At 37.6% G+C, this 26,844-nt stretch overlaps 1 protein-coding gene across 3 annotated transcripts in view; it reads right to left on the bottom strand.

Moving 5' to 3' along the window:
* Positions 1–26,844, bottom strand: part of HDAC8 (histone deacetylase 8) — a 247,051-nt gene that overhangs the window by 114,079 nt on the left and 106,128 nt on the right. For all 3 annotated transcript variants that reach the window (XM_007467456.1, XM_007467458.1, XM_007467457.1), the window contains one exon: positions 24,892–24,986. In XM_007467456.1, coding sequence (XP_007467518.1) covers positions 24,892–24,986 — 95 coding nt within the window. The remainder of the gene's footprint in view (positions 1–24,891; positions 24,987–26,844) is intronic.

Below are 26,844 nucleotides of genomic sequence, written 5' to 3'. Positions count from 1 at the left end.
AACCCGCGTCCCCTGCATCGGCAGGCGGACTCTCAAGCACTGCGCCACCAGGGAAGCCCCTGGGATTTGTATTTTTAATGATGCTTAGTCAAAATGAAAGTTTCCTCCTTTCAAAACTATAGTCAATTCAGCATGTACAACTATAAATAAATCATAATATTTTTTTTCATGGAAATTGTACAAAATAGAATTTATCAAAATTCCTGTTTTTCTTTCTTTTTTTTTTTTAGAAGCATTTTTTTTTGTTTTTGGCTGTGCCACATGTCTTATGGGATCTTAGTTCCCTGACCAGGGATTGAAACCAGGCCCCTGGCAGTGAAAGCGTAGAGTTCTAACCACTGGACTGCTAGGGAATTCCCAAAATTCCTGTTTTTGAAGAACCCAAACCTCCTAGCAGTATTACAAATAGCAAGTACAGCTGTGTGTACAGTCACGTATTTTATGCATCTCATCTGCTATGTACTGAATTGTGTCCCCCCGACTTCCCCAACTTCATATGCTGGAGCCCTAACACCCAATGTGTCTGTATTTGGAGACAGGGCATTTAGAAGGTTATTAAGGCTAAATGAGGTCATAAGTGTGGGGCCCTGATCTTCTTGGATTGGTGGCTTTATAAGAAGCAATGACTGAGTCTTAAAAGTAACCAATCCACTCATTTCAAAATGGGGTAAGAGGGGTCTATTCTCTTGCCCAAGTATCTTTGCAGATTTTCCCTTACTCTCCTCTACTACTCACTCACTAGTTGTGTGACCTTGGGACCAACCAGCTAACTCTTTAAGACACAGTTTTCTCTTCTATAATGTAGATAAACACCTCACAAGGTTGTTGTGAAGGTTAAATGAAATAAGGCCTGTGAAAGCATCTGTCACAGTACTTGGCATACAGTAGGTGCTCAATTAAGGTTAGTTTTCTTTCTTTTATGCTTCTTTTCAGTGAGGTCTGCTCATTCTCTTTAAAGAAGCAGAGTCTCTTCATCTTCCTGGGCTCTCATCCCTCTGTAGTATTCCTCTGAGGAGAAATTGTTTTCTTCATTATCTTGGAAGAAACTCTATCTCCTTATGGGGATACTCATCCTCCCCTGGAATTTTTTCCTGGTTATAAAAAAAGTCCTAAAGTTTACAAGGCCAATGCGTGATCTAGCAGGAAATGTAGACATTTTTCATGTTAATAGTAAAAGGACAAGAAGACCGTTTCCAATTTGTACAGACATTTTGTTACCGTGGCATGTACTTAGAGCAGAAGCAAGAAAGCAGCAATTAATTGAAGGTCTCTACAATGCAGCATTTTAATTAATTCATCTGATTTTATTAAATGGTGTAATTTGAAGAAGTATTAGGCATAAAACAGTTGGTAAATTCCCAGTGCCTAAGTCTACCCACTACCATGCTCCTCATGGGGCTAGGCAGAGATGCTAGCTCCGTGTCACTGCCAGCAAGTCTCATTTCAGAAGGTCTACTTCCTGCAGGTGCATGCCAGGGAAGTAACTGTGGGATATTATCCCAGAAAGGGAGAGTTGGTGGTTGCAAAGGTCAGGAGAGAGCGTGATGCAGCCAAATGCTTTTGGGTCCATTAAGTCAGCACAGCTGCCACATGGGCTGCCAATTCTATTCAGAAGTGGGCAAAATTCAGGTTGGAAAATTGCTTCATGTGGTATGCTCGTGTGTGGATTGGAGCAAATAAAGATTAGAGTGGGCAGTAGGGACTCATATAGTAAGCAGTTAAGAACTGAAGGTGAAAGCAAGTGAGAGAAGGTGGCCGGTCCCTGTCACTGTCCTCTCCTGCTGCCGCAGCTGCCAACACCCCCTTTGCCCAGGTGCAGAGGGGAGGGCTTGGAGGCTCTTTATTTCTGTTGCTTCCATTTCACCAACAGTTGGCAGCTCTATCCATTGTAGGGATTAGCTCCTCAAATTTGTTGTGAACATATTAAGGAAATATTCTTGGTTTATAAAAACCAAGAAAAATTGCATACAGCTAGAATGCAATTTCCAGAAATGGACTTCTTTCCTCTTTTTAGATGTAAATTATCTTTGTCTATTTGTATCTTTTTTTTCTTTCCCCTCAATTTGTTTTGGCCAGGCCATGCAGCTTGTGGGATCTAAGTTCCCCGACCAGGGACTGAACCCAGGCCACCTGCAGTGGAAGCGTGGAGTCCTAACCACTGGATGGCCAGGGAAGTCCCCCGTCTTTCCTCTCAATGTTAGAGAAAGGATTATTTTGTATCCTGTTTAGAAGTAAACCCCTAACCTGGGCTCCAGATTTTACCTCCCCTGGAACCGTAAACTCTTAATCACTGCCTTTCCTCTCAATCGTCTTAAATGCCTCTCACTTCATTCCATACTTCTCCTCAGTAACAGACCCCCACAGGTCATTTTTCTTAAACAAACACCTTCTCTTGAAACTGTTGCCCCTTGGAACACTGTCTAGGAAAATAAAAGCAAAAGCTTCTCAGCTGTTCGCCCTTAAAGAGTCATCTCCCCATTTCCTGCTACTTTCTTTCAAGCTACATTAGAACTAAAAATTGGGCTGAACAGCTTTGCAGGGAAGCCTTCCCTCATTCCATTAGGCACTATTAGTCACACCTGCAATGCATTCTCACAGCACTGTGTTCATCCTGCTATTGTACTTGGCAACTAGAACTGTAATTTATCTGTTTACACTGTATTGTTATTTACCTCCTTGCATTTGTGTCACTTTTGCTAATCCATAAGTCCCTAAAAGGAAGTGAAATGACCTTTATCTTGGTGTCCCCAGAAAAGAATGTTTCATAATCGGTGCCCAGTAAGTGTTGAGTGGGAGACGTGGCGGGGGCGGGGGGGCCTGCTAACAGCTATCGGACCATGACCATGTGCCAGTTTTTCTGTGAGACGGGGGTCATTATACTTTCTTTACACATAAGAAAATTGAAGTTTATAGAGTTCAAGGAGCTTGCCTAAAGTCATATAGCTATTTAATATTAGAGCTGTAATTCAAATTCCAGTATGTCTGATTATAAAATCTATGCCCTTTCTATCATGTTGCCTCCAATATCTTATACTGAGTCCAAGTTCTGGTCCTACCAATTCTCTTGTGTCTTCACCCCACTCTCTGCTTTCTGACCTCACAAAGACACCCCAGTGCCCTGATCCCTATTTTCTCCTGGTTTGCCTGCCCCCTTTTGACCCCACATCCAGCCTAGACCACATGACTATACTCTTGAGCCCTCTTTCACCATCACCTTCAACCTCTGTCCCTTTGCCCCATCTGCCTGGAATAATCATCACTCCAGGTCAGCCCCCGCAATGTGCCTTCTCTGTTCTGCCACTATTGCAGAAAACTGCACCAAGGGACAGACTGGTATCACCAATCCGTGGTTTCCAACTGCACATACACTTTGTGGGCTTCTTCATGATCCTTTCACTCATCTCTGGTAAGCTTCTTCTCCTATTCTTCTCAATTACTGTTCCAATATTTACCACTTTCCCTAACCCCGCTATGGACATCTTATCTCTTCCTTCTTGAACATTTAGGACAGTTCTGTGGTTTTGCTATCATACAAAAAAGCTAAGGTGAGCATCCTTATACATATTTCTTTCTTCACTTGAGATTTTTGTCTTAAATGGCAAGCTTCTTGAAAGAGTTAGCCCTACCCATTGCTGTCATTTCATTTCCTTTACCTTCTATTCACCACTCAACCTACAGTTGTCTGGCCTCTATCCCTTCCACTCACTGACTCTCTTCTTTTTTTTTTGGTTGCCCCATGCGGCATGTGGGATCTTAGTTTCCCGACCAGGGATCGAACCCGGGCCCCCTGCAGTGGAAGTGTGGAGTCTTAATCATTGGGCCACGAGGGAAGTCCCCTGACATTTTTTTTTAATTGAAGTATAGTTGATTTACAATGCTGTGTCAGTTTCAGCTGTACAGCAGTGATTCAGTTATACATACATATATATATATATATATATATATTCAGATTCTTTTCCATTATAGGTTATTACAAGATATTGAATATAGTTCCCTGTGTTATATAGTAAGTCCTTGTTGTTTATCTATTTTATATACCTGTTTGTATATGGTAATACCAAACTCCTCTAATTTATCCCCCACCCTTTCCCCTTTGGTAACCATAGTTTATTTTCTCTGTCTGTGAGTCTGTTTTGTATAAGTTCATTCGTATCATTTTTTTTAGATTCCACATATAATTGACATTTTTCTCATCGAGGTAACCAGTAGCCTCCATTTTGCCAAATTCTACTTCATACTTGTAAGTCTATAGCTTATTGGACCTCTCAGCTATATCTGACACATCTGAGAATTCTCTTCATCTTAAACTTTCAACTTCTGTTTTCCATAATCCTACTCTGCTTTTCTTCCTAGTAAGTATTAGTTAATAATTACTGTGTGTTTATCAGGCACTATTCTAAGGGCTTTACATTAATTACATGTACATTTAATTCTCAAACAATTGAGGCTTAGAGGTGAAGTAACTTGCCAAAAGTCACACAGCTGGCATGTGGCAGAGCCTAGAGAATAAAAAATCATACAGACTGGATCCAGAGTCCATTATTTTAATCACTGTGCTATACTGCTTATCCTTAACATACTTTTTCAGTCTCCTTTGTAAGCTCATTTTTAATTTTATTTATTTATTTATTTTGTCTGTGGTATACGGGCCTCTCACTGTTGTGGCCTCTCCCATTGCAGAGCACAGGCTCTGGATGCGCAGGCTCAGTGGCCATGGCTCATGGGCCTGGCCACTCCGCGGCATGTGGGATCTTCCCGGACGGGGGCATGAACCCATGTCCCCTGAATCGGCAGGCGGACTCTCAACCACTGCGCCACCAGGGAAGCCCTGTAAGCTCATTTTTACTGGTCTTTTAAACACTGAAATTCTTCAAGACCCCCTCCTTGGCTCCATGGTCTCCTTCTTACACACTCTCCATAGGTAATCTCTTTATTCTCATGGTTTGAATCACATGCTCTTGATTCTCAGATCTATATCCAGTTGAATATATCCCCTGAACTTCAGACTCTTAAATCCAGCTGCATCTTGGTCAGATCCACTTGGGTGTTCTACTGGCACCTGGTACTCAACGTAAAAGCTAGCTCACTTGTAGCGCTCCTCCTCCTGTATTCATCATGCAGTAACGTCATCCAGTCATCAAAACCATGGTGACATCCTAGATTTCTCCTCCTTTACCTTCAGAATCCAATTAATCACCGAGTTGTGCTAATTCTGTCTCTTAAAAATTTTTAAAATCTTTCCCTTGTCTTCATCCCTACTTTAAGCTCTCTTCATCACTTGCCTGACATATTGCAACAGTCTCCAGCCTGGCCTCTCTTAAATCTATCCTGAATCATCTCAGCAAAACACAGATCTGACCATGTCACTGCCCTTCCATGACTCGGTACTGCCTGTTGGCAGTACCTGTTGGTACATTCTCAGATCTTCAGCATGACACAGCTTTCTGTGGTTAAAAGCATGGGCTCTGGAGTTAAACCGCCTGCTTTGAATCTCAGCTCTGATGGTGTGCCACGTTGGGCAAGGTACCCAATCTCCTTCTGTCTCAGTTTCCATATTGGTATTATAATTGTGAGAATTACATGACATATCCATGTAAGGCACTTAGAACACTGCCTGGCATATAATAAGTGTGCAATAACTGTTTGCTACTGTCAACGTTATTATCTAGTCTCATCTCCTCTCATTCCTTGCCTTCAAGCTTATGTTCTGGTAATACTGCACTGTTTATAATTCCCTAAAGGCATCATGCTGTTTCACGGCTGTGTGCCTTTCTACTGCTGTTTCCTTAACCTTCTATACTTTCACAAACTTATCTGCCTGGCTAATCCTCGGCTCAGTCCTTAGCCAGACATCATCTTCAGGATATCTTCCTTGACTCCCATGCCTCTGACACAGTCTGAGTAATTTGCTTTCTTCTATGACCTTATAGACTCTGTACATGCCTCTAACAGCATTTAACACAGCAAATTGAAGTTGCCTATGTATGTCTGTCTCCCCTGCTGGACTGTAAGCTCTTTGAGCAAAGGGATACGTCTTTTACTTCTTTGTACCTTCAGCACTTAGCATTGTGCCCATATAGTAGGTGCTTGTTGAACTGAACTGCCTCCCTTTTCATGGAAAAGTTAGGTATCTGCATTTGTGGCTCACCTGACTAGGAAAAGAATGTCTCTCTCTTTTGCCAATCTGGTCTTTCCCATTTCAATACATTCCACCACTGAAGCGTTTGAGTCAGAAACTTTGATTCCTCCATTTCCCTCACCCTCACCCTGACATATTATGTCAGTTCTATCTCCAAAATATGTCATTATTCTCATTTCCACTGCTACCACCACCATCTCTCAACTGGCACCTGGCCTCCTAACTGGTCTCTATTTCCATTCACACCACCCACCCTCCATTCCACACCACAGCCAGAGTCATTTTAAAATGTACATCAAATCATGGTACCTCTCCTAGTTAAAAGCCTTCAGTGGCTTCTCACTCTATTAAGAATGTGATCCAACTCTTCACCATGGGCTATAGAGCCCTGCAGGGTCTGGCCCCTTGCCCCTTACTCACTAGCGCTAGTCATAGTAGCCTTCTTCCAATACCCAGAACACACCAAGCTCTTTCTTGCTTCAGGGTCTTTTCACATGGTTGCCTACTCTGCCTGGAACATTTGCCCTCTAATTGATTTTTTTTGAACCTGGCTGGTACTTCTCATCCTTTGAGTTCTAGCCTAAAATATCACATCTTTAGAGTGTCTTTCCTAGTGAGCCTATCTAAGTCCCTCTGTTAGTCGCTACCTCTGCATTTTGTGTGCTTCCATCATGGCTCTTACCACAGTTTATAAATATCTTCACTTATTTTTTACTTGCCCTGTAGTCTGTCTTCCTCACCAGGTTGCACACTCCGTGATGCAGTGACCATATCTACACTGGTCAACATTGTAGCCCCAGCACCTGGCACAGTGTCTGGCACCTTGTTAGCATTCAATAAGTATTCCTTGAATGACTGAGTGACTTGATAGGTCAATCATTCAATCAGTAAAGCAGGGCGGCTATGTGAAGTTCCTTTTGGTCTCTTCTGTAAGAAAAGCTTTACAACTTCAGGTAGCAATTTAATTGGTGAGATGAATCATCTTGCTTAACCCAGTTGAGAAGTATTGTAGGAGATCTTAAGCAAGCAAGAAAAGGAAATACTTTTAAAAAGTCTGGATGTTAGGCCCTTTATGCTTGTGAGTGACTCAGGAGTGACGACTGTAATTACTACAAACCAGCAGTTCTCAACAGGGGGTGATTTTGCCTCTTCCCAGGGGACAATTGTTAATGTCTGGGTACATTCTTGGTTGTCAAAACTGGGAGATGCAGGGAGTGTGCTCCTGGCATCTAGTGAGTAGAGGGTGGGGGTGCTGCTCAGCATCCTATAACACATAGGTCAGCACCCCAACACCCCCCAACAAAGAATTATACCACCAGAAAGGTTAATAGTGCCAGGGCTCAAAAACCAAGAGGAAACAGGACTAATATCTACTTTGTGAAACATAATAGAATGGTCAAATATAGGTGGTTAGTGTTCTAGAGGATTTGTAAAACTCAATAATTGAAGCATTAATAAGCTCTCTTGTTTCCTAAGATTTATTTCTGTTCTTTAGAGTGGGTTTCTGTTTGTTTGTTTTAAACAAAGAGTCCATTGACTCTTTTTGAATGTTCTGAAATTGTATCCAAAATTGTGTAATTGTAAGCATTTATATGGGAGGAGGGGCCGTCAGATTCTCAAAGGGGTCCATGACCACCAAAAGATTAAAAAGCAACTCGTATGGAAAGACCTTTGTGTTACCTGGACTGTACTTTAAAAAGTCATTATTTTGTGGAATATAGGTTCTGAAAAATGTTTGGGAATATGCATCCTGGAGGGGTGTCTTTTAGAGCTGCCTCGGGAGGCAGGCAAGTGTGAAAGAAGCTCAGCCTACTTTCTTCTTAGCTTGGGGGCAATACAGGTTTCACTGGGCTGTTAGGAGACCATGTGAGGGAACTTACATAAGCCCTACTGAAGTGTTAGGCACACAACAAGTGCTCAACAAATCTTAGTTTTCTTTCTTCCTTTCTCATTACTGTAAGGATTGAATAAAACAATGCTTTGAGAACTAAATGAAATAATGCATTTGGCATGTTGTGTGGTCAGAAGTAGATGTTTAATAAATGCTTATTTTTCTCCCATGTATTGTTTATACTAAAACCCTGAGTCTTATTCTTGAAAGTAGAGGAGGATAAGCCCCAAATTAAAAAAATTTGAGTTTCAATCTTGGCTCTGCTGTTTCATTAGCTGATCCTACCCAAGTTAGTTGGTGAGTCTTATTTTTCTCATAGGGGGATAATGTTTACCTCCCAGGGTTGCTAAGAGACATAAATGAGATAATTTATGTAAAGGACCTGGCATATGGATATACTTACATGGGATATAATTGGTACTTAATAAATGTTAAGTTCTTTTCTCGTTCAAAAGTTCCTAGATTCTACCTCTATGAAGCTTTTCTGCAATAGAAGGACAGTTTGCTGAATGCCTCGTACTATAACCTCATCTAAATATAAAACTCAAATATAAAATTTCTAGTATTTGTATTTATTCATACTCACATTTGTTCATATAAAATGATAATATTTCATTTAAATGTTTTAAATATTTTGTTCTATGAGCTCCGTGTCAGCAAGGGCTGTTAGGCTAAATCCACATAGCATCCAATACAGCAGCACTATGTTCAGTTTTTTTTAATGTTTAAGCACTTACTGGGTACCAAATTCTCAGCATTGAGGATAAGAAGAAACATGTCCCTGTTTGTGAGTAGTTTTACCAATATTTCTGACATTAACAATAATATCTAAAATTTAATTTATATTATTTATATATTACATATTAGTAATATATTTACATATTTTATTTATATATGCCAGCCATTGTTCTAATCCCTGTTTTATAGGTGAGGAAACTGAGGTACAGAAAGGTTAAATAATTTGCTCAACTTGTCTAGCACATATTGTTACTATGATCACTTCATGGAGCTGGTTAATGAAATTAGGTCTGTCTGATAAATATGTTTATTTAATTTTTATGTTTTAATTTCAGTAATTAACTTACATTTTTAAAGAAGTCATACATACATGGTAAAAACAGCAAAAGGTACCAAAAGGTATACAATGAAAAGTAAGTCCTGACTTCTGTATTCTGGTAATGATAGAGTAGCTTCTATCAGAGTAACAATCATGATAAGTTGAAGGTAGTATAGAACATCCAAAACCAGGTAGAAACTAGAGGAAATTCAACCCTTGAAAGAAGGGAACTATGCTGGGTAAGGCTCATTAGTTATATATATTTTACCATTAGTGGTATATGGTAGAGCTCAAGAAGAAAGCTGCAGGCTTATTAGAGTATAGAGTTCAGAGCTCCCAGAGTCTCATAATATAAGATCCAAAATCTCCAGGTTCAAATAAAAACTCACTCATCATACCAAGAATCAGGAAAATCTCAACTTGAATGAGAAAAGACAATCAACAAATGTTAACACCAAGATGACACATGTTAGAATTACCTGATAAGGATTTTAAGGTAGCCATCATAACAATGTTTCAGAAGCAATTAGAAGCATTCAGAAGCATGCCAGAAACAAAGTGAAAAAATAGAAAGTATCAACAAGGAAACAGAAGACATAAAGAATGGACATTTTAGAACTGAAAAATACAATAACCAAAACAAAAAAACTTGCTGATGGGCTTAATAGGGAAATGGGAATGACAGAGAAAATAATTAGTGAATTTGAAAGTAGAGCAATAGAAATTACCCAATCTGAAAAACAGAGAGAGAGAATAGACTGAAAAATAATGAAGAGAGACTTAGGGTCCTGTTGGACAAGACAAAAGATCAAACATTTGTGTCATCAGAGCCCCAGGAGGTGAAGAAAAATAAGATGGAATTTTAAAAATATTCAAAGAAATAATGGCTGAAACATCCCCAAGTTGGGTGAAAGATATAATCCTACAGATTCAAGAAGCTGAATGAACCTAAACAGGACAAACCCAAAGAAATCCACTACAAATGACATTATAATCAAATATCTGAAAAATAAAGAAAAAAGAGCAAAACCAAAACCTTGAAAGCAGATAGAGAGAAATGATGCATCATTTTACATTTCCACCATTATGGAAACAATGATTTGAATGACAGTGGATTTCTCATCAGAAACCATGGAAGCCAGAAGAAAAAGGCACATTTTTTTAAGTGCTGAAAGAAAATAACTGCCAACTCAGAATTCTATACTTGGTGAAAATATCCTTCAGGAGTGAAAGACAAATCAGGACATTCTCAGATGAAGGAAAACAAAAAGAATTTATCTTCATCTGACATACCCTAAGAGAATGGGCAAAGGAAGTTCTCCAAACAGAAAGGAAATGATAAAAGAAGAAATCTTAGAGCATCAAGAAGGAAGGGAGGACAACAGAAAGAGTAAAAATATTGGTAAATAGAGCAGAGTTTCCTTCTCCTCTTGAGTTTTAAAAATTATGTTTGATGGTTAAAACAAAAACTATAACATTGTCTGATGTGGTTCTCAGTGCATGTACAGGAAATATTTAAGATATATTAGAGAGGAAGGTAAAGGGAAATAAAGGCAGGTAAGGCTTCTATAGCTCACTCAAAGTAGCAAAATGTTGATACCAATAGACTGTGGTAAGTTACATATATATAATTTAGGGCTTCCCTGGTGGCGCAGTGGTTGAGAGTCTGCCTGCTAATGCAGGGGACACGGGTTCGAGCCCTGGTCTGGGAGGATCCCACATGCCGCGGAGCAACTAGGCCCGTGAGCCACAACTACTGAGCCTGCGCATCTGGAGCCTGTGCTCCACAAGAGAGGCCGCAATAGTGAGAGGCCGGCGCACCGTGATGAAGAGTGGCCCCCACTTGCCACAACTAGAGATAGCCCTTGCTAAGAAATGAAGACCCAAAGCAGCAAAAATAAATAAATTAATTAATAAACTCCTATCCCCAAAATCTTAAAAAAAAAAAAAAAAATTTAATACCTAAAGCAATCACTAAAAAATCTATATGAAACACTGAAAAACACTATAGATAAATAAAAGCGACATTCTTAAAAAATGTTCAAGTAATCCACAGGAAGGCAGGAGGAAAATAGGGAACAAACAGAAAACAAACAATAAACTGGCAGACTTAAGCCCTAACTTATCAATAACTACATTAAAGGCAAATGGTCTAAACACACCAATTAAAAGACTGAGATTGGCCAAATGGATTAAAAACATGACCCAATAATAGCCTGTCTACAAGAGAGTCACTTTAAATATAATGATATAGAGAAGTTGAAATAAAAGTGATGAAAAAAGATATACTGTGTAAACAGTAATGAAAAGAAAGCACAAATGTCAGTTTCTTAAATAAGCAAACCTATACACACCATAAGATCCAGCAATTGTATTGCTGGGCATTGATCCCAGAGATATGGAAAATTACATTCAAACAAAAACTATACATGAATGCTTAATTTTAATAGCCATAAATTGAAAACAACTCAAGTGTTCTTCAGTGAATAAATGGTTAAACAACTATGGTATATCTATACCATGGAATATTATTTAGCAATAAAAGGGAATGAATTATTTATTTATGAAATAATTTGGACAGATCTCAAGGGATTACAGAGTGAAAAAGCCAATCTCAAGAGGTCACATACTACATAATTCCATTTATATCATGTTCTCTAAATGAAAAAAACTGTCAACATGAAGAACAGATTAGTGGCTTACAGGGATTAGAAATGGGGTGGGGGAAGAGAAGAAGGCAGCAGTGGTTATGAAAGAGTAGCACAAGGCATGAGTCTTTGTAGTGATGGAACAGTTTTGTATCCTGACTGTGGTAGTGGTTATATCAACCTATATATGTGATAAAACTGCAAAGGACTAAATACACACACACACACACACACTCTCTCTCTCTCTCTCTCTCTCTCTCACACACACACACACACACACACACACACACAAGTGAGTGCATGTAAAACTTGTCAAATCTGAATAAGGTCTGTGTATTGTACCAATGTCAATTTCCTGGTTTTGATATTGTACCACAGTTATATATTACCATTGGGAGAAACTGAGTGAAGGGTACATGGGACCTTGCTGTACTATTTTTGCAACTGTCTCTGGATCTATAACATTTCAAAGTGAAGAAGTTTAAAAAAATCATTGGGTGAGATGGGATAAAAAATTCATTGGATGGGATTAATAGCAGACTGAATACTAAAGAAGAAAGAATTAGTAACCTGAAGATAGATCAATGGAAATCAAGCAAACTGAAGCATAGAGAAAAAATATTGGAAGAAAAATGAGAGTTTCAGTGACTTGTAGGACACTATCAATCAATCCAACACATGTGTAACTGGTGTCCCAGAAAGACGGAAGAAAGAGAACAGGGGGAAAAAAGTGAAGTGCCAGCTGATAATTTTCCAAATTATATCCAAAACTGCAACCCACAGATCCAAGAACTCAGGGAATCCCAAACAGGGTAAATACAAACAAAAGTACACTAAGGCACATGGTCAAAGTTCTGAAAACCAAAGATAAATTTATAAAGGCAGCCAAAGAAATAAGACATATACACAGGGAAACAATGATAAGACTGACATTCCATCAGAAATAATGGAGGCCAGAAGAAAATAAAAACTGTCAATGTAGAATTTTATATCCAGAAAAAATATTCAAAATGAAGGCAGAAAAAAAAATTAAGAGCAGATAATTAAAGGGCTTCCACTTCTGGCTGTGAGGGGAAAGAAGATGTGGAATTATTTTCTCTTCGGAAACAACTGGAAAATTGACAAAATATATGAAACATTTATTTTCAGACACAGGACAAGAGGCAACACAAGACAGTGATCTGAGAGAAAAGGGATACAAATGAGGTGAGCCCTACCATCACCCCAGCTTTCTGCCTGGAGGTAATCCCTGGACTGTAGAACAGGATTGCAATCCTAGCAATCTCCAAGTAGAGAAGACAGAATCTGGAGTTCTGAAAGGCTAGGGCAATTAGAAATTGTGAGAATGGAGCTAAGCCAAAAAAAGAGTAATAGAAGTATGCACAGAGGTCCCCTTGAGTCTCTTGATGAATACCAATCTGAACATGTACAGAGTAAAACTCCACAAAGACAGTCTAGAAAACCTTCCAGGGAACAATTACTGAGAAGTTGTAAGATGAACACTTCCTAGAGTTCACACAGGACCGAAGTGGAGAGACCTCACTGAATACATGGGGCATAAGTAGAAACGTCAGAGCAGTGCCTTTAAAATGGGCTAAATTAGCCCTAGAGTAAAGGCTACTCAAGATTTACTCTAAATATGCTTAAAAACAAACCTTGAAAGGATCAAATTGATCCACAATAACTTATCCACTTATCTGATATCCACAATATCAGAAAAAAGTACAATCCTCTCTAAATCAATACAAAAAAATCCAGCACTCAACAATGCAAAATTCATGATGTTGGATATCGAATTAAAAAATTACTAAACATACCAGGAAGCAGGAAAATGTGATCTACAGCCCAGAGAAAATCAGTCAACAGAAACAGACTCAGGAATGACAGAGATAATGGAATTCTAGACAAGCACCTTAAAACAGCTATTATAAATGTGCTCCATATGTTCAAGGATGTAAAGAAAATAGGAACACAATAAGAGAAATGGAAAGATGTTTTTCTTGGTTAGCTTTTTAAAAAGATTTAATTTCTTTGGAAAGCATTTTTAAAAATAGAAATTATAGAGATGAAAAGTCAAATATTTGAAAGGAAAATTTCACGGGATGGGATTAACAGCAGTTACATACTGCAGAACAAAAAATCAATAAACCTGAAGGCAAAGCAATAGAAACTCCTCAAAATGAATAGTAAAGAGAAAATAAAGACTGAAATAAAAGGGGGTTGCATGGACTTCCCTGGTGGTGCAGTGGTTGGGACTCCGTCTGCCAATGCAGGGGACACAGGTTCGATCCCCCATGCCATGGAGCAACTAAGCCCATGTGCCACAACTACTGAGTCTGCGCTCTAGAGGCTGCAAGCCACAACTACTGAGCCCACGTGCCACAACTACTGAAGCCCGTGAGCCTAGAGCCTGTGCTCTGCAACGAGAAGCCACCACAATAAGCCTGTGCACTGCAACGAAGAGTAGCCCCTGCTCGCCACAACTAGAGAAAGCCCGCGTGCAGGAATGAAGACCCAACACAGCCAAAAATAAATAAATAAATAAATAAATAAATAAAATAAAAATTTTAAAATTAAAAAAATAAAAAAAATTTTAAAAGGGGGTTGCAGTGACCTATGGGACAACAGAACTGATCTATCAGGTTTAATTGGAGTCCCAGAAGTAGAAGAGAAAAAGAAAGGACATAAAATAAATAATGGCTGAAATACTTCTAAATTTGATGAAAACTATAAACCCTCAGATCCTAGAAGCTCAATGAATACCAAAACAGGATAAACACAAAGAAAACCACACCAGGACAAACTAATCAAGCTGCTGAAATCTAGTCACAAGGAGAAAAGTTAAAAGCAGCCAGAAGGGGGAAAAAAAGGCATATATTATACAAAGAAATAAAGCTAGGAATGATTACAGACTTCTCATGAGGAGATGTGCAAGCAAGAAGACAATGGAGTGATATCTTCAAAGTTCTGAAGGAAAAAAATTATCAACTTAGAACTCTATGTCTAGTGAAAATATCCTTCAAAAATTAAGGCAAAGTAAAGACTTTTCAAACAAAAGCCAAGAGATATTGTTGCTAGCAGACCTATACCATGAGAAAAATTAAGTTGTTTTAGTTAAGTTCTTAAGTTCTTTAAAAGAATGTAACTTTTACCAGATGGAAACCTGGACCTACACAAAGGATTGAAAAATGCTGGAAAGTATAAATATAAAAGATCTTTTTTTACTCATCTTTAAATTTCTTTAAATGATAATTTAGGGCAGTGTTGAGAGAGGCAGGTCCAGTGGTGGTTGTATATGTGCTGACTGCAAAGGAGTGCCACTGAAGACCATGGAGCAGTGAGGAAGGCTGTCAGCCTGGTAGCAGAGTAAGTGGAGCAACACAGTCCAGTCAAAAGGTGGCACAGCCTAGCTGTGGATATAGGAGATGTGGTCCAGAGCTGCTAATAGGTGCATTCTAGCCTGAGCATTGCATCCCTTGGCTGGTATGAGTAGTTATCTAGTCTCCCTGCATCTCCTGCTGGGGTCCATACAGCAGGTGCCCCTACTATGAGATCGCTTGCCTCATTGGGCTCTGGGTCTTTTCTTCCATGACTTCATTTAAGGTTCTCAGTTCTCCCCTCTGAAGTACTGGCACCATGACCAGTACCTGGACTCCCTAACCATCAGAAGGATGTGGAAAATGTACCCTTAGTCATGCCTGCTATAATCTCTGTAACTATTTTTATTTAGAAAACCATTATTTTGAAATCCCAGAATTTTACTTCCACCTAGATAGAACACAACAAGAATATAGATTGTTGGCTTAATAAAGGAGATTAGAAGACTTGCTTTCTCAAACCCAAGCTGCAATATCTATATTTGAAGATGCTGAAAAAGATGAAACTGCAGTATTGGTGAGGGCTCTGACTCATGGAAGGAAGATATTTACTTCATAAACATGTGGTGAAATTGTAAGTAATGAATGAAAACATGATTACAATTATCTTTATATATGTCATTAATTTACCTTGCAGTGTCTTAGACACAGAACACTTTCATATAGTTTCAAAATAATTCATTATTTAAGTTGTGGCATCATTTTCAGACCATTCATTCATAGTGAAAGGGAAAGAAATTGAATATTTTAAGTGTAGACATCATGAGCTTATTAAAAAACAAAAATTGTTTGTTAGAGCTTTTCAAACTAGAAATGAAAAAGCCACTGAAGCATCTTATGCATAAGTTATTGCACTGCATGGGCTGGAGAAATTCACATAATAGCTTAGAGACCAGTGAAGCCTTAGACAGTTGACATTGCTCAATGCCCACTGGATGAAAAGTTAGTAAAATAACTCATAGCACTGCCTGTTTTCAATGGCACAGTAACTTATTTATTTAAACATTTAGCTCTAAACATGGAGATTTAGTTCTTTTTTCTTTTACTTTTTATTGTGTTGCTTATTTTCTTAATATTGCATTTGAGTTATTTACATATTCTGGATATATCTCCTTTTTATTGGATTATTATTTGTAAGTATTTTACCCCAGTCTGTGGCCTGTCCTTTCATTCTCTTAACATTAATTTCCATCTCCATTTGTTCATTGCTAGTATATAGAAATATCGTTGATTTTTATGTATTGATCTTATATCCTTCAAATGTGCTAAATCCATCTTTTGATTTAGTATTTTCTTCTTTGGGTTTTCTTCTTATATGACATTTTCTCCCATAGGTGACATGTTTACAATATTGAATCTCCACTCCATTTATATAGTATCTCTCAATTTATTTAGATCTTCTATGATTTCTTTCATTAGTTTTCAGGGAAAGACTTAATTATTACCTCATTTGTGGAACTGTACTTTCACCTTAAAAACAGACAAGTCTATAAATGTGGCTAGACTTACTGTTCTGCTTGTAGTCATATGGCATCAGCACTAATCTTTGAAGAAGACCTTTTTTATGTGAATGGTTAGCAACAATCACAAGTGGTACTAAAATATTGAAAGTGCTGAATAACTTGTTTCAATCTCATCGTTTATCCTGGAGCAACTTATATATTTTATATTATATATTTATGCATATATATTTATGGTATATATTTTTGGTTATGGTATATATGATATATATATATATATATATATATGAATATAAAATATGGTTTATGCCAGAGCAACCACATTCGTATGAATGTGCAAAAGCAATGGTGGGTAAAACTGCTGGAACCATGGTATATAAATTAAGGGAGTAGTACCAAAGTATACCAGCATTTATTGTATTCTTTGTTGCCGTGTACACACAGTAAAAAGAAAAAAACCCCGTTTCACTGAAGAATGGCTTTGGCGAAGCACTAAAAATTATCAAATCTTGATCCTGGATTTAATATTCTATGTGATAAAATAGGAAGTTGTCTTGAGGAAAAGCATATCTGTGATTAAGTTGTGACCTAAACAGCTACTTTTCATGGAATACCATTTTTGTGAGGAAGAATAACTAATGGAGAAACCATGATTAAATACTCGGATGTTTGGCAGATATGTTGTCAAAAATGAAGTGAGCCTACCACTTTAGGTTAAATATCAATAACTGACACTAGTTTTTGCCAATGATAATATACACTTTGGTTTTTTTGGCCATGCCACACAGCATGTGGGATCTTAGTTCCCCGACCAGGGATTGAACCTGTGCGCCCTGCAGTGAAGTGTGGAGTCTTAACCACTGGACTGCCAGGGAAGTCCCTCACACGTTTTTGAATGAAAATCAGAATTTTGAAAAACTTCACTCTGCCACTATAAGCTTGACAGTTTCCCAAAACTTAAGCTTTGTTCCAATGAAATCAGCATTCATATCAGTTTAATGTGATTTCTGATACTACATAAAGTGTTTCAACATTTGTAATATTTGTATAACTTAGTGAACCGATATTTTCCAAATAATCAATATGAATAAGATGGGTCAAATATCCCTTCAGAGTACAAGATGATCAATGAATTTTGATGTAACAGTACATACAACGTTCACTGATACGTTTTCAGATTCCACACAGCATTAACCTTTAAGAAACTACCATTTGTAGAGTTTTTGTGTAGTATCAAAGAAGAATATCCATAATGACCTGTAAAGGTTATTAAAATACACTTCCCTTTTCCATCTACAGATCTATGTGAAGTTGGATCTTCTCCATATACATTAACAAAAATAATACCAAAACACATTGAATGTAGAAGCAGGTATGAGAAGTCAGCTGTCATCTATTAAGCCAGATGTTATAGAGTTGTGCAAAAATGTATAGCATTACCATTCTTCTCATGAGATTTCTTTTTGTCTTGGAAAATACAGTTTTTAAAAAAAATTACAACATGTTATTTGTGCTAACATGCACAGGCAACATTAGTCTTATTTTAAATGAATTAATAAATATTTTAAAAATTTAAAATATATAATTGACAGTTTAAAAGATAATAACAATGTATCACGGGGTTTATAACATATGCAAAAGTAAAATATATGACTACAATAGCACACGGAAGCAAAAGGGAAAAATGGAAGAATACTGTCACAAGGGTGCTATATTACACATGAAGTAGTGTAATACTATTTGAAGGTAGACTATGATAAGTTGAAAATGCATACTGTAAACCCCAGAGCAACCACAAAAATTTAAAACAGAGTTATAGCTAATAAGCAAATACAGAAAATAAATGGAATCCTTAAAAAATTCATTTAATTCAAAAGAAGGCAGGAAAATAGAAAGTAAGAAATAAACAACAGAGGGGACAAATAGAAAACAAATAGGAAGATGGACTTAAACCTGAAGGTATAAATAATTAATTTAAAGATAAGTGGTCTGGGCATGCCAACTAAAAGGCAGAGATTGTCAGGCTGGACAAGAAAATCATGACCCAACTTTATGCTGTCTACAAGAAATCCATTGTAAATATGAAGACATAAATAGCTTAAAAGTAAAAGGACAGAAAAAGATATACCATACAAATAATAATCATAATGAAGCATGCACAACAATAATAAAATCAGACAATGTAGACTTTAGAACAAGGAATATTACCAGAAATAAAGATGGATATTTCTTAATAATAAAGGGGTCAATTCATCAAGAAGATATAACAACCCTAAGTGTGTATACATCTAATAACAAAGCTTCAAAAATACATAAAGCCAAAACAGACACAACTAAAAGGAAAAATAGCCAAATCCAAAATCATGGTTGAGATTTCAACTCTCTCAGTAACTGGCAGAACAAGCAGGCAAAATATCAGTAGGGATATAGATGACATAACACTCTCAACCAACCTGACCTAATTGATAATGATAGAAAATGCTATCCAGCAACAGCAAAATACACATTCTTTACAAATTGCATCACACATTCACCAAGATAGATCATATGCTGGACCATAAAACAAATTGCAATAAATATAAAAGGACTGAAATCATGCAAAGTATGTTCTCTGAGCACAACAAAATGAAAGTTAATATAAATAGAAAAATATCTGGAAAGTCCTCAAATATTTGGAAATAAATTTTTAAAAACCCACACTTATAAATAACACATCAGCCAAAGAAGAAAATTAGAAACTATTTTGAACCAAATGGAAATGAAGAGAATATCAAAATTTGTGGGATGCAGCTAAAGCAGTGTTTAGATGCAAATTTGCAGCATAAAATACTTATATTAAAAAAGAAGAAAGGCTTGAAATCAATGAACTAAGTTTCTACCATAAGAATCTAGAAAAAGAACTAAAAATCAATGCAAAGTAAGTAGAAGGAAGGACAACAAAGATATGAGCAGAAATAATGAAATAGAAAAGAGAAAAATAAAGTCAATGAAACTAAAAGCTGGTTCTCTGAAAAAAATACAGTTCACTAAATCTGTTAAACCATAAGCTAAAATGATCAAGAAAAAAGGGAAGAAATTAGCAATACTAGGAATTAAAGAGGGGACATCACTATAGCTCCTATAGACCTATAGACTTTAAAAGAACAATAAGGGAAAATTATGAGTGAATAAACAAATTCCTTGAAGACAAATTATCAACATGGAAGCAAGAAGAAACAGAAAGTCTGACTTGCCATGTAACTATTAAAGAAATAGAATTCATAATTAAAAACCTTCCCACAAACAAAACTCCAGGCTCAAATATTTTCACTAACAAATTCTATCAAACATTTAAGTAAGACACAGTATCAATTTTACATAAACTCTTTCAGAAAACAGCAGACTTGGGGATACTGCTCAAGTCATTTTATAAGATCAGCATAGCCCTGATATCAAAACCAGACAAAGATATTACAAGAAAAGAAAAGAAAAAAAAAAAAAGGTCAATGTCCCTCATTAACATAGACACAAAAATCCTTGACAAAATTTCAACAAACTGAATCCAGCAATATATAAAAAGGGTAATATACCATGACAAAGTAGGGTTTATCTCAGGACTTCTAGGTTAGTTTAACATAAAAAAAGCAACAGTGAATGCAATTTACTGTATTAACAGAATAAGAGGACACCATATGACCATTTCAATAGATGAAGAAAAAGCATTTGACAAAATTCAACACTCATTTGTGAGGAAAATTCTCGGTAAATTAGGAATAGAAAGGAACTTCCTCAACCTAATAAAGGATATTAAAAAAAATCCCTGCCACTAACTTCATACTTCATAGTGAAAGATTAAGTGCTTTCCCCCACTGATCAGGAACAAGACAAAGATGTTCATTCTCACCACTTCTATTCAACATTGCATTGGAGGTTCCAACCAGTGTAATAAAGCAAGAAAAAGAAATAAAAGGCATGAAGATTATAAAGGAATAAGTAAAAGTCTCTTTATTCACAGATGACATGTTGGTATACATGGAACATGCTAAAGAATCTACAAAAAAGTTACTAGAGCTAATGTTTAGCAATGTTACATTATTCAAGATAAATATAAAAATATCAATTGTACTTGTATTTCTATATTCTAGCAACAAACAATTAGAAATTGAAATTAAAAATACCATTTACAACAACATCAAAGTCATGAAATATTTAGGGATAAATTTAACAAAATTTGTGTAAGACCTGTTCACTGAAAAGTATAAATTAAAATTTGAAATTAAAGACTTAAGTAAATGGAAAGAGATAGAAAATTCATGTACTGAAAGAGTAAATATTAAGATATTATTTTGCCCCAAATCAATCTATGAATTCACTGAAACCTATAGACTGCAATGCAAGACTGTTTTACATTAGTAACATACACTTGTATATAAATCAGCTTAATTCTTTTCAGTGGCTATATATATTCCCTCATATGAATGAAGCATAACTTGTCTAACCAGTCCATCAAAAGGAGTCTATTTAAATAAATATTTTTTGTTCACTAAATTTTGTTTAAAGATTCAGGTATGTACACATACCTGATATATCTGTATACATATATGTATAAATGAATATAACTGTCTATAATATAACTGGCTTACTCTATCCTAGATCATAAGATCCAAATAGTATTACTGGATTACACAACATTCTTATATAATAGTCCATAAGCCTTATTACATGTAGTGGGTGATTTGCTAAATTAGCCACATACTGGTCTTTTTATGGGACCCCATGTCACCTTTGGGCTTTCCCTATGGTAGAGATACTTGGGCCAGTCATATGGGCAGGGTCCATTCCTCTCACCTTCCCCGCTGGGCCCAACTCTTCTTCCAGTGGGATTGCCTCCTTATTCCATGCCTGGCTGGCCAACCTGGCTCCCTGATTCCTGGGCTGGAACTAACTCCTTGATCAATGGCTTTAGGGCATGATTGGTTTTGTATCTCATGAGGGTTATGACTGAAATTTCACCACTAATCACTTCCAATACTTGCCTCCCCAAATCTCTTCCTTTCATTGGTGATCTAGTGTTTTCCCATGGATACATCTATTTCCTACTGGGATAGCTGGTACTTCTTGCAAAGAATGGGTAGTTGCTACTGGGGTTAAATAGTTTCCAGAAAAAGGCTAGATTATGCTTCCAATTCTTCCATCTTAAAAATATAAGTTTTCCAGTATGAATGTTGAGACACTTATTATTCAAACACTCATTGATTCAATTGTTCATTCAATGAATGAACACCAACTTGGTGGGTGTTAACACTCTGATGAGCACTAAAGGGGAATGCAGACAACCAAAACCACAGATGACCAAAGGAATGGTACAGACTTGAGCGTGATGGGAGTGTCCTTGAACCTCTTAACAGGTTTGACTTTCTCAGCTCTCTCCCTTTTGCAATCTATCTTCCATGCTCTATCAAGTGAGCTTTCTAAAGACCAAAGCTTATCTGTTTTCACAGAAGAAAGTTTAAGCTCTTTAGTGCTTCATTCAAGGCTCTTCATAATCTGGCTCCAACTTCCATTCAAGCCTTAATCCTTCTCTCTCTCTCATAAACACTGTGTTCCACTATATCAAACTTCTCCCTGGTCACACGGGGCACCAGGTCCTTTCCAATTTCTATTCCTTCTTCCCAGAATGCCTTTCCATTTTCTTCACCTGGCAAACTCCCAGTCAACCTCCAATATTCAATTTAAAGTCTTGGTGAAACATTTCCTCTATGCTCCTCATCTGTCCTGGGTTGAGCACATTGTTCTGTCCCCTCTATTAGATGATGAGATTTTTTAGAGCACTGGGCTTATCTTGTTAATCTTTGTATCCCTGTATCAGGTCTGAATAGGGCCTGGCAAGCAGTATGGGCCCAATGAATATTTGGTAAAGGAATGAAAAGAACAAATGAACGTGAAGGAAGAGCTCAAAGGGCCTTGGTATATTTAGGTAAGGGATTTTTAAAGGCATAGGGCTTTAAGCTGGACTGAGGAAGATCATAGAGAGGTGGGGAAAGGGCATCTGGAGGAGGAGGATTATTATCCTAGGAGACAGAAGAACAAAAGCCGAGACTGAGAGGGAAGACAGTGAGGGGGTTAGCCAGCAGACTGTGGCTGCCTGCTGCACTGTCCTGACCTTTTCACCGATTAGATTTCTCAATTACATTTTCAGCTCATGGAGGGCAGGGTATTTTGTGCACTCCTTTATATCCCCTTTATATTTGAGGCACATCTCCATAGCCATTGTTCCTATAGTCTTGTGGTTCTTATTCTGTTGTGTAACATATTTATTTGTGTATCTACATATCTCCTCAGCACTCATACCCCCATTTATCCCAGGCTGTTTGAGGTAGGGGATGATGTCTTAGTGTCTTTGTATCTTCCAAGACACCTAGTATAATGCCTGGCACACAACGGGTGCTCAGTAAATATTTTTTGAGCCACCATTTGTTGATCTGATTACAGAGGACTGCAAAGATATTTGTGTGCAACTGTGTATTGTGGCACAAAACTTACATATGCCTTTACACTGTGTGGGCTATTTTTGGCAATTTTCATTAAAATGTTATCTTATTGTACCTGGAAGACTGTCATTTCAATTTTCTTCTTTGTTCCCTCTTGGATGACTCACATCTCTTATACCAGAAGGATATGACAGAAGGGATTCGAAAGGGTTTGGACAAATTTATGAATGACAAAGTCATAAATGTCTGGGTATCAGAAGTTGTTAGGTGCATACAAAGGGGAAGGAGAAAACTTGCATTTCAAAAATGCCTGTTGTGTGCCAAGAACTGTGTGTTAGGCACCTGACGTACATTATATCTCATTTAATCTGGCAGGCTATATCAGTATAAAGACAGGACATGTCTATCTAGAAGGCCAAGTCCACAACCAGCCAGGCATCTCCAGGTACCAGAGGCAGTATTCACCTTTATTAAAATTTTATCAACCTTTTAAGATAGATGAATCTATAGATTTGCATTGTTTCCTAGGAACAGAACACTCATTCTCAATTCAGGCTTCTACATCTTAAAACTACTTTTTGACATAACTTGATCAGTTTTTAAAGTCTCAGCGCTTTAAATTGCAATGCAATCTGAGATATTCCCACGGCAATAACAGCGATTATATTTGTTCACAAATGTAATTTGTTCGCTTACCTTTATATTTCATAAAGCTTCCAAATACTGAATAAAGGTAAGTCAAGTCAAGAAAAGAGACTTCTATTAACCTTGACACCAGCAAATTGTCTGAAATTATAGAGTGCCTTCTATTTGTATTCTAGACACATAGAGTGGTTTTTCTGAGATACATATTATATACCTCACCTGTGGTTAGAAGAAAATTGGAAGATTGGTTTGTTTCTAGTTTTTAAAAAATAATAGTGACTTGTAAAAGCATAATGCTCCCAAGTGTACAGCTTCTGCATCGAGCAGGAATCAAAATGCTATAACCCAAGTACCATCTTGACTCCTTAGGAGATGGCTTGAGAAGGTGGGGCTGCAGCCACTGATTCATTATTATAAGTCACAGTCTAAAGCCTGCAGCTACACATCCTGATCTATGATAACATGCTTCCCACCAGGTGTCAGGGTGGGTGGGAATAGAAGGGGTACACCTTCAGATAAAGGGGATCATCAGCACACTCACAGCTCTCAGAGAGCTTTCTATGACACCTGTTTTGAGAAAACTAGAACAGACATCTATGCCTTGGAAAACATAAAGCCCATCTCATATGACTAAAGAAAATGGCAAAGGTTCAAATGACATGTTTCACATTTTGGATGGTCCTGCCCCAATTTTTGTGCGCCACTAATCGCTGGAAAAATACCAGACCTGTCTTGGTGGTGATTGTGTGTTTTTTAAATTTTACATCAGCCAAAGAAAATTGAGAGACCAGGACTACCACCAAAGAACAGAGGTTTGACATACCACCAATAGGACTTTTTAAAGATAGAGGAGAACCCAGCTTCTACATTTAAAAAAAATTGCCCCTTCTTTTTTGAGTCTAGGGGATGAAAATATGCACATATCCCAAAGAGTTCTTTGTGTTTACAGGTGACCCCTTCCCACAGTCTCTGTAATTAATTGAGAAATTAAAGTTGGTTGGCCTTTGAGATCTCTTGTAAAAAAAGGCAGAAGGTCTTGGATATTTTGGAACAAGAGTCCACTATTCTGCCAAGACAGTGTGTTATTGTTATTGGAGTGTCTCTCAACAAAACGGTATTGAGTGGTGAGGACGTGATTTTGATTAGGTGGAATGACTCAGCTCTTCCCCTTAAAGAAGAGAGGACTTGTCAGAGCCTTACTTACCTCATGATCTGGGATCTCAGAGGATAGTGTTTTCCCTAGGATGACCCCGGTCAAGTATGTCCAGCATCGAGCCGTGTTGGCAAGGTTATAGCCTCCTGTCTCCATCAAGAATTGTGAAGTTAGGAAAGAATAGTCACAGAACAGCAGGAGAGGGAAGGGGGGTAAGGAAGGAGAGAAAAATGTTTTAACAAAAGGGCTAGAAAGATAATTCTAACTTGCAGAATTTCACCTAAACATCCTTTTATGATATTTTTGAACCACTTAGTAGGCAGTCTTTAGTGAACCAGTCAGACCATGCACAATGTGGAACTGGGAAGTCCAAGGCCTACAAAGATTAAAAAGGCCCTCATCTCTGAACAAATATGCACCCGAGGACTCCAAGGTCCTCAGTTCCACCAAGAGTCATTGGTAAGATTGAGATCCCTGGAACCCAGATCTTTTGAGGTGACCTACTCAAAGTGAAGGTTTCTGTGATGAATTTTGTAACAATTCTATAAAATGACTGCTGGATGTGACTTGTATATTAAAGCTATTGGCAGATATAGCCCTGAAAACCTCCAGGAAAGAGAAAAGGAAAATGCTGACAGAAACAGACTTCTTTCTTTTCATTTCAGCATTCCTTTTCTCCACAAAATACAGGCCTAATGGCAGAGATCAAAGAGAATGAGATGAGAAAAGGACTGCTGATTGACGCTCTGACTCACCTCGTCAGGTCCTGTCACAGTCACCCAGCAGCCATATTATACTGGCTAATAATCAGCATATTTTTGTGCTGAATAGATGTGTTCTGCCATGCAAGCACTAGAACACTTGGCTTTTAACTAAATTCCAAGAGTGTAAGGATAAAATGGAAAGATTTCCTAACCTCAGTGCAGCCTGAGGGAAATAGAATCTGGTCTATTTTAGGGTGACCATATCATTTATCATCCACAATGGTACACTTTTAAGAGTAAAAAAGGGACACTATTAATAATTACACTGAAATAACATGTATAGATTGAGACATATGGTGCTCTTTTCTTAAGCCTTTCTATTCCTTGAAAGGTCAGGGAGGCTGGGGCTTCTGCAATGTGTCTTTTTGGCCTCAATGGGATCCACTGAAGTTTGGGCACGTGGCCATCTCTGCCAATTGTCTATGTGTTACTGGGGGTTGAGAATTGAAGTGAAATAGTACAGGTATTACTTTAAACACTCGTGACATGGAAAATCTGAATTTATCAGATCAAATTATTGGGTATGATTATTTGATTTCAAAAAGAGTCCCCATAGGTTTTAAGTAGCAAGCTCTCTCTGGCATACATACAGTATGATTTGATTTGCAAAAATTCCATTTATGCACAGGTATTTTCAAGAATACACATATTACATAAGAGTTATATATTCAAAAGCCAAGACTTGGGGCTGAGAAACCAAAGAGGCTTTGAAAGTGCTAAGTAAAGGCTGTAGCCTCAAACAAAAGTCGGATTCACACAGATGTATATTGAGGAAAGGGCTTTTCTTCTTCCCCCTAGCCCTACCTGTGTCATAATCACTGTCTTTAGTGCCAACAAGGAAAGTAATATGTCCGCGGCACCTATCAATTTTATCTTTTCCTTGAGTTGAAGTTAATACGTTTCTCGCCAGTATTAACATAAGTTGAAGTTAATACGTTTCTCGCCAGCTTGTTAGCACCTTTAATTTCGATCCCTCTAGGGTTTGAGGCTGCCCAAGGACCAGGCTTGTGTATTTGTGTTGAATGCTCACTCATTTTCATAAGGCCTTCCCACAATCTCCTCTAATTTGGTTTTTACAACAGCTTGACAAACAACAAACTATTAGCGCTTCCATAATACATACATTTTAAGCTCAATCTGCTTGACCATGTTATTTTAACACACCAGTCCATTCATCTAATGGAATAAAGATTGTGCCAGATAGACAGAAGATTCTAAGCAAGGCACCTTCAAAGGTAGT

The sequence above is a fragment of the Lipotes vexillifer genome, unplaced genomic scaffold, assembly GCF_000442215.2.
Source record: "Lipotes vexillifer unplaced genomic scaffold, Lipotes_vexillifer_v1.1 scaffold142, whole genome shotgun sequence".
NCBI lineage: Eukaryota > Metazoa > Chordata > Mammalia > Artiodactyla > Lipotidae > Lipotes > Lipotes vexillifer.
This window is presented reverse-complemented; position numbering and strand designations above follow the sequence as displayed.